This window comes from Corticium candelabrum, chromosome 14, assembly GCF_963422355.1.
Source record: "Corticium candelabrum chromosome 14, ooCorCand1.1, whole genome shotgun sequence".
NCBI classification, from domain to species: Eukaryota; Metazoa; Porifera; class Homoscleromorpha; order Homosclerophorida; family Plakinidae; genus Corticium; species Corticium candelabrum.
In genome coordinates, this window is record NC_085098.1 from 3,781,622 (window position 1) to 3,790,456 (window position 8,835).

The 8,835-nt window shown below is 43.8% G+C and overlaps 2 protein-coding genes across 2 annotated transcripts in view; one reads left to right on the plus strand and one right to left on the minus strand.

The window, feature by feature from the left end:
- Window positions 1–850: 850 nt before the first annotated feature.
- On the minus strand, window positions 851–4,058 carry LOC134189415 (serine/arginine repetitive matrix protein 1-like). Its single transcript, XM_062657672.1, has one exon. The coding sequence runs from the start codon at window positions 4,054–4,056 to the stop codon at window positions 1,036–1,038; it is 3,021 nt and encodes a 1,006-aa protein (XP_062513656.1). The 5' UTR covers window positions 4,057–4,058; the 3' UTR covers window positions 851–1,035.
- Window positions 4,059–4,070: 12 nt separating this feature from the next.
- LOC134190302 (uncharacterized) overlaps window positions 4,071–8,835 on the plus strand; it is a 9,015-nt gene continuing 4,250 nt past the window's right edge. The window contains exons 1-10 of the mRNA XM_062658754.1: window positions 4,071–4,122; window positions 4,193–4,273; window positions 4,441–4,496; window positions 4,715–4,920; window positions 7,503–7,605; window positions 7,673–8,168; window positions 8,227–8,277; window positions 8,328–8,417; window positions 8,478–8,573; window positions 8,630–8,831. Of these exons, the coding sequence (XP_062514738.1) occupies window positions 7,528–7,605; window positions 7,673–8,168; window positions 8,227–8,277; window positions 8,328–8,417; window positions 8,478–8,573; window positions 8,630–8,831 (1,013 nt within the window). The 5' untranslated portion in view covers window positions 4,071–4,122; window positions 4,193–4,273; window positions 4,441–4,496; window positions 4,715–4,920; window positions 7,503–7,527. The remainder of the gene's footprint in view (window positions 4,123–4,192; window positions 4,274–4,440; window positions 4,497–4,714; window positions 4,921–7,502; window positions 7,606–7,672; window positions 8,169–8,226; window positions 8,278–8,327; window positions 8,418–8,477; window positions 8,574–8,629; window positions 8,832–8,835) is intronic.

An 8,835-nucleotide genomic window follows, 5' to 3' on the forward strand; every position in this document is an offset into this window, starting at 1 on the left:
GAGATAAACTTTCTCGAATATAGAAAGATGATTTAATTGCAAAGAAGAGACCAAGTATATATAACTAGAGGCTAGAAAAACATTATAAAAATGAATGTACTTGTAGCTAAAATTTTATTAATTAAAAACAGTTTAACCCTATGTAGCTGGATGTATATAAAGAGAAATTCTAGAAACACAAATTTTTATATATTTTTTGAAAAAATTGACTTACAGCTTCTAAGAAGACGTAGTGACAGAGACAGTTGAATGCTAATTCTCTGCTAATTTCAAAACGTTGCTCAATCAAAATAAATAAAAATAAAACAGTTTATCTTAATTAACGTTTAGAGAGCGTATTGCCAACGGTGATAAAAAATTTTAATTAATAAAGAATACTTTCTGAACCGACGCATGCGTATGGCTCGCTTTGCTCTTAGGCATATGATGACGCTCCCAATTTATAGGCGACAGCGATTCATAATTACTATTTTAAAATAAATAATTAGAGGCTTCCAACAAGCCTCAGAGTTGTTTCTATTAACAACGTGCACAACCATGGCCATCACGTGATATCAGCCACGCAGTGTACTCACCGCCATTTACAATCGCACACGTGCGTGTCCACAAAACATTCTTGACCAAGGGAATTAGACTAAAAAACTCCCTCAATTTAAATATGATATTGTGGTAGCAAAATCCATCAAATTTGATAAGAACTGATTAAACATTTGGCCGTACCGGTCGAACATGCACGTGACCGGCTGCTTTGAATTCTAGAAAGGTGTCACCATTTGTAAACTCGATCACTAAAACCGTAATTGTACCAAAAATGGAGACAAAATGAGGTAGACTGTGAGAGAATAGAATGTCAAGTTACACCAGCATCAATTATATTGCAAAATTGTACTCAACTTCAAGTAGACTTCACTAAGCCGTTTACTGTTCATTGCGGGCCAACTGCTTGCTTGTATAGTATACACCGATGGCAGTTGGTTCAGACAATTTTTAAAAAAAAGGTCAACTACTACTGCACACCACAGTCTACTACACTACTCAATCTTTCCCCGAATCTCTCTTTTGCATCGATTCCAGCGCACGCTGTCTCAATTTCAGTTCCATGTCCTCGCCAGGTACTGCAATTTGACTGGTGTCGTCTTTCGTCTTCTTCTTTCGCTTGTGGTGCTTGTGCTTGCCGTGGTGTTTGCGCTTCTTCTCTTTCTTTTTGCGTTTCTCTCGGTCTTTGGTCCGTTTGTGCTTTTTCGCCGGCTCTAGACTGGATTTCTTCACACGCTTTGGAGGTGGAGATGGTGACCGCGAGGTGGAAGAACTGCTGCTGCCACTGGTAGAACTCCGTCTTGAACGCTTCGTTGACGCCTCCTTTTCCTGTTTAGAACTTGGTTTCTTTGATGGTGGTGGTGGTGACGGGCTTGACTCTGCTGCAGCAGGTGTTGGAGACTGTGATGCATCTTTCAAGACACGCTTGTTTACCGGTGAAGAAGGTGACGCGTCTTTCTTTTCGATCGACGACTCTTCGTCGTTAGAAGATGAGTTACTGTGTTTGACAGCTTTCGCTGCTAACTTGTTGTCCGGTGATGCCGACCGTCTTTTTGCAAGAGATTTGCTGGGAGCGACCATCGGTCTGACAGGCGATCGACTTTGCTTTCGTTTTTCAGTCTTCTTTAATGCTATTTCATCATCAGATGAAGACGAAGATTCCTTTTTCTTTCCATCCGAATCTTTCTCTCTACTTTTGTCTGGTGAGGATGACCGCTGACGTTCTTTCGATGTCTTGGCAGAGTCTGTGTGCTTCTCGGGAGAAGGAGATCGAGCGGTCATCTTTCTGACCGGTGAGTCCTCGTCGGATGAAGACGGTGTTCTCGGCTTCTTCGGTGATCGACTTCTCCTGCGCCTGTTCGAAGGCGACATCCTACCACTCGTCGTTTTCGAAGTGTCCTTGCGTTTGCCCGATGACGTCGACAGCTCCGTTCGTTTTCTAGGCGAAACATCGTCGGATGAAACAGATAGGTCCCTTTCTCTTCTCGGTGACCGGCTGCTCTTAGGATTACGCGGTGAGCGCGAGCGTCTACTGATCGACTTCTTGATCACATCTGCACGTCTGTCCAGTGATCTCGATCGTCTAACTGGTTTACTGGGTGACGTTTCTTCGCTCGATGAAGATCGAGCTCGACCTCTCTTCGGTGATCTGTCAAATCTGCGCCTGACCGGTGACGGCGACCGTCTCTTTAACCTCCTAGGCGACCAATGATCACGACGTCTGTCTCTTGCTCTGTCCGGTGAACGAGAATACCGTCGTGGACGTCGCGGCGACCTGTCGTTTCTTCGTCTTTCTGGAGACCGAGAATACATTCTAGCTCCTCTCCTTGATCTCTCATCTCGTCTCTGTGGAGACCATGAATCTCTCCTAATCCTCCGCGGTGATCTCTCATTTTTGCGTCTTCCCGGTGACGGCGACCTCCGCGGTGATCTCCCACTCTTGCGCCTTCTTGGTGATTGTGAACTCCGCGGTGATCTGCCACTCCTGCGTCTTGCTGGGGACGGTGACCTCCAACTTCTGCGTCTTGCTGGTGACAATGACCTCCGGGGTGATCTATCACTCTTGCGTCTTGCCGGCGATGGTGACCTCCGCGGTGATCTGCCGCTCTTGCGTCTTCCTGGAGATATCGATCTCCGTGGTGATCTGTCACTTCTGCGTCTTCCTGGTGATGGCGTCCTTATACTTTTTTCCTTCAATGCTGGTGATCGATCATTTCTACGATACACTCTTCCTTCTCTGCTAGATCGTTTTGGTGAATCTATTCTGTGCTCTTGACCATTTTTTAATTTTCTGTCAGGAGAACTAGACGGAGAGCGAGATTTCTTGGTCTTGTTGGCGTCATCTCCAGCATCTGCCTGTACGTCATTCAATGCGGTACCTTCATTTGCAGAACTTCCACCACTTTCTGGAGTCTTTCCCACTACAGATTTCACCACCTCACTCTTCTGTTTGGCAGAATGTGGAGGCACCGATCCCGAACTCTTTGAAGATCCCGATGACGATGATGACGAACTGCTTGAGCTTCTCTTCCTCGATCCCGATCTTGAATGAGACGACTTAGAACTACTCGAACTAGACGAACTCTTTGATCGTTGACGATCTGATCTCCGATCTGGTCTCCCTCTCACTGGTGAAGGTGATACTTTACGGGCAGCAGGCCGTCTTCGAGGTGATCCGGATCGTGATCTAAATCGTCTTTTCTCTACAGGACTCCTGGGTCTTCTTTTGTATCGTGGGGAAGGCGACAGTGAACGTCTGCGTCTGTACTGAGGCGAGCGAGAACGTGACCGACGATGACGAGGCGACGATCGGCGACGAAAGTAGGGCCGAGGACGATGAGCATTGGGAGATATCGAGCTCCGCCCAGAGTGGGCGTGGCGACGCGAACGTGCACGTGGTGAAGCGGAAGAACTTTCCCGTTTCTTGCGACGTTCGTTGACGCGACTACCAGAACGACTGCGGCTCTTACGCTTTCCATGATCTCGTTCCTTTTCCTGCGACTGCTGGCGCTCCTCGCTGGGGCCCCGTTCAGGGCGCTCGTTACCCGACTTGCTCTCCTCCTCTCCCGTCTCCCTCTTCAGTCCGGCCTGAATCCTCTCCTGTTCCATCTTCTTCTGACGTATTTCCTCCTTCTTCTGCTCCAAAAATACCGCCGGTATGCCGCCGATGTTTTCCTGAGCGCTGAGCAGCAAGTCCCACAACTCTTTCATGAATTCACGCGCCTTCTTACCGTGTAAAAATCCAGTCAAATTCATTTGCATCGTTTTCGGATCGGGTGCGCTCTGAGACTCCAAGAGGTTAAAGATGAAGTCGATAAGCACCTCGTCCTCGACTCCCAGCAAGGCGATAACTTTCCTCGTTATCCACGGTTTGATGACGTCCAGGTTGACCTTGCTTATCTCGACTCGTTTCTCCAGGTTGCTCGAGAAGTGCATCGACTGCATGAGTCGCTTCTCCTTGTTGAAGAAACGGTTGTCTTGCTCGGCGCTTGTCCCTCTGTAAAAGCCAGCGTCCGCCATGATCAGACAAAGCGCGCATGCGTAACCTATTCGAAGGCGAACTCCTGATTCTGACGGCAGAGAAAGGTTTACTAGCAATTGAGTTGCTAATGTATGTAGAATGTGTACATGGTGTGCATCATACGGTTTTATGTAGATAGATGATCTATCTACTTGTCGAATTTCCACATCTTCGGCAAACTATCGACCGTACACCAGACATGTAGGACAACTACAGGTATTTTGATTGTATACTAGTGGAAAACAAAGACTGGCTGGGCTGTCAACTGTTTTGTAGCCTCACATGCAATTGTGTACATCCGGGACTCTGAGTTTTATATTTGAATTGAATACATTACATTTGAACAGAATTGAGTACAATTGAATTTAATTTGATTAATGTAGGGAATTTAAAACTGGTCAACCATCAGTCTTGCAATCTGTCATGTCTGTGATTATAGGTAAGATATCATCATGATCAGCTGTTCAGTTGACTTCACTCCACTGTATTGCTGTGTTATCCGCTTGTCTATTTGTGTGTTTGTTGTTTAGTCTGTATTTCATTCTGTGTGTGTGTGTGTGTGTGTGTGTGTGTGTGTGTGTGTGTGTGTGTGTGTGTGTGTGTGTGTGTGTGTGTGTGCAGCTGTATTTGGTATGTTAATTTGGCTTTGAAATCTAGCTTGGATATGAAAGAATTTGTGGCAAGAATGAGTAGCAAGAGAAAGAGACAAGTGAACAGCAGATTGAGACAGGAGGCGAGAAAGAGTGGCAATTAAGAAACAGAGGAGAGAAAGGAGACAGCACGACAGCGACTATATTGAGGAGACTTTGTATGAGCACAAGGAGAAGAGGGAGAAGGAAGGACAGAAAGAAGAGAGACAAGAGGTGTGAAGCATCTGTCACATAATAGTATTTCTGTTCAGAGAGATTCACAACGTCAGATTTAGGTGAGCAAACTTGTTAGCTTAATCAAAGCCATACATACCTACTAGACCAATGGAGATCAATTCGTGGCTTCATAATTTAGCCAGACACATACCTGGTGGTGTTGCATGCAAGCAAACCCCCTCTCATGGCCATTGGGTGCACGTGACCTATACAGTCAAAGTGTTCTGTGTGAATTCATTATTGGGCTCCTGTTCGGCTCGTTCTAGGCGTTGCATTTATATAAGGGTAACGGACAAGACAAAGGTGTAAGAGAGTCTGGAAACGAGGTAAGGGTCGTGTTGCAAGAAACTACTTACAACGTCCGGGACTTCCACTCTGCTAGTAGCTGCTGTTCTTTCGCTGTCATTTATAGCAAATCATATTACTATGGCATGATAGCTTATGAGCCTTGTAGTTCCCAACAAATGTTAGATGTCTCAGAGTCAACCCCTTCTCCTCTGACCAACTACCCCCTGTTAACCACCTACTAGCTGTTATTATATTGCACCGGACAACTTTTGGAGTATAGACTCTTTATTTATTTGGGCATCTATCATGGTTACATGTAATCTGTTGTGAGATGAATTTTATTTAAGCTGAGTGCCTAGAACGATATTGGACATAAAGAAGTATTATTTTTTGACAACAGGGCCAGTGACTGGTCTAGAGCTAAAAGCACAATTGGAGAAACCAGGGGCAAGCCTTGATTATCAGGGCGAGCCTTGTGAGACCCTGCCCATAGTGTACTGTACTGTGTTGAGATGTGTGTCTTTGTATGAGCAACCGGAAATGACGTTGATTTTGAGCCAATCACAGACAGGATGGTTTGTGATGTCACATTGTAGCATATAAACTCGAGTTTCTTTTCTGCAAAACCTTTTGACAAATCACTGTGTTTCATGTTTCGTGTTTCGTGTCCGTTCTCACCGAGGCTTACCCCAACAGTGTTTTCCATTTTTTTGTATACTACTCTAGTGGCATCACTCAATAAGGCCTGGGTGGATGATGACCTCAATATTATAGTAAGTGTAACCCTGTCACTGTGGTCAGAGTGTCCTATCATTGTTGAGGCTGCGTTGCCTCACAACATTGAAGGTCATGACGCCACTGTTATATGCTCCAGTGTCCAGTCAGGAAATTGAATTTGCCAAGAGCATCTAAGAAACTTTTATGCAACAATATGATGTGTTATGCAGTGTTAATTAATTTAGATAGCACCTAGTTGCAGCTGAAACAAGAGCCTCCCATAGGTAGCGTTTACTGCGAGATTAGGCTTTAGTTCTCTTTGACTGCCAGTATCTGGACCAGAGACTCGGTAATATCAGATCTGGCTGCTTGTCACGTGGATAGACAGCTGTTTATACGGGACTCGGTATTCGTTGACACCGAAATTGTGTAAGGGTGTAGGGAGCTTGGATGTCGACATTGCCTTTGTGAGAGTTGGGTAAGCTTCGTGGCTAATAGAAAGTGATAGTGTGTCTTACGTTCTCGCTTTGTTGCTACGTTTACGCGTCATGCGCGAGACATGCGCGAGCGCTAATCTGTCTGTCATGTGCACGCGACACCTAGTGACGTAGTCCATACTAATGCGTGTTGAATTAGAACTCATCTTCTTCTCGTTATTCGTACTACCAAGGTCTTTGCATTGTTCTTTCTGTTTGTTGTGCGTTGCAATTCGAAAGTCTACCCCATAGCTGTTTTACTTTCAGGGACTGCTACCTAATTTGCAAGTCACATTTGCATTCTTTTCTCACCAAATAAAACGTTGTGAAAATGATTGAGTAGCGAGTTTCATGACTTAGAATTTTGCTGGATAGCCGTTGTAATGGCGTTTTAGATTAAAAACGCGAGATCTGGCTTACAAATGTATGGATGATGTATGGATGATGTATGGATATGTAAAGTGAAACGTGAATTTTAGGTGAACTTTACTGATCTATTCATAAATTTACTGTCGTGTTTCTGTATGATTTTTGCAACTTTCTAGATGAAGTTATTTGTTCATTAATTTTTATAGAGAACATTTATGGTGACGTGGTTCCTCGATTTGTATTTGTGCAATGTGAATGTCACTGAAATATCAAACCGACTAATTTATGCATGTTGTATTATTTAGAGTATGCATAGGTGTAGGGATGGCATCCAGGTTGAGGGGCAAACCTCAATGTGTGGCACATGTATGTATAGCCTTGTGTACCTAGGACATGTGCATGTAAGTGTAACTTTTGCACTGTTGTATACTAGAGCTCCTTGTTTTCTTCCACTTGTAGCTCGTTTTCACAATGATCTACTATATAGTGATCATACGCTGCTGATTGGGGCATGGCTCCTAGTGCCCCCTGTGGTTCTTAAACCTATGTGATGTTGTGTTATTGAGCAGAAGCCATGCTTTAATTTATGTAAACATTCGAATCTGTTGTGAGCTATTGTGCGCTGCATGATGTTGGATCATCTGGCTATTGCTGTAATCTATTGGGAACACCTATCAGTGCATGGATGTGTTATAACTTACAACTGAGAAATTGTATTGTTAATTGCAGGATCTAATAGCTAGTACATCGTCATATGTCTTGGTTTTCATGGAGACACTGGGTGGTGCTCTTACACTGCATTTTTCTGGAGATTCAAACAACCAGCTCTAAGGTATCTTTGTTTTGCCAACATGATTGTACAGATATGACAGCAGGTTTGTACCTGATTTAATTAACAGGAGATATGTCCTCTCCTTTGCCCACCAGGCTATCAGACTCCGTACAGTTGTACTAAACTGGATAATCCAACGTGTGTTGAGTGTCCAGATGGATGGCACAAATCAGTTGATGACTTTACATCCAATGTAGCGGCATACTGTGTGGAAAACAAACGTTGTGATCTACCTAAATATTTGGTTACGACTAATAGAATTAATGGTTCAGTCTGCGATTGTCTGGCGGGATTTTATCCTGATCCATACGATTATCTTCATCATTCATGCAAGCGATGCTCTTGTTGTGATGATTCTGACAGTGAAGTCGAGCAAGCATGTCAAGGAAATCCAGAGATAGGAGCAAACTGCAGATCTGGAACAAGATACGTGAACTGTGCAAAGCCCACGTCTACCACTAGCACTAACCAGATAACCTCTCAAGCTACAACACAGAATTCATCAACTGATGTAGTGACAAACAAAATTTCAACGATACTTGACGTGCAGCCTACCACACATTGTAGTTCTAACTTTTGAGAAATGTGGCCTTTCAATGGTTAACCATGTATCTTGTTTAGCTGCAACAAGCAAAGCTGCAATGAAACATAACTCACAGCCAACTGCACATCGTAATTATTGAGAGATGTGCTTTTTCTGTTGCTAATCGTATATTTTTTAGCTGCACCAAACGTTGGAAGTGGAAACTATAACAACCTTGTTACTATCTCTGTTGTTTTGCTGTTGGGGGTTGGCATCATTGTCATAATCAGTGTGTCATACGTTACTGTCTTGTAATGGTTTTAGTAGTTTGATATTGATTTGTTTGCAGTTACATTGATATGCTCCGTATATTTCAGACTGAAACGCAGAAAACACTGGGATAGGCATCTTCAGCAGTATTCGGTAACAGTTATGGACCCTGAAGGTACCTTTTTGTACATCAGTAGAATAGGCTTGGTATTCAAACTTTCTTCTTTGTAGGTGGTCAGCATAATGTTGTTTATGAATTGCCAATTGAACTTCGTTCTCAGTTTGACAGTTATTGTCAGAAGGATACTCGTGAAAAGTTTATGGTACAGATGGAAGACATGACAGAGTTACAAGCGCCATCACTGGACGCAAGGATGGACCAACAAGAGATAAAAGAAGAACTCGAAGGAGAACCTTCAGACTCATCTGATAGGCTT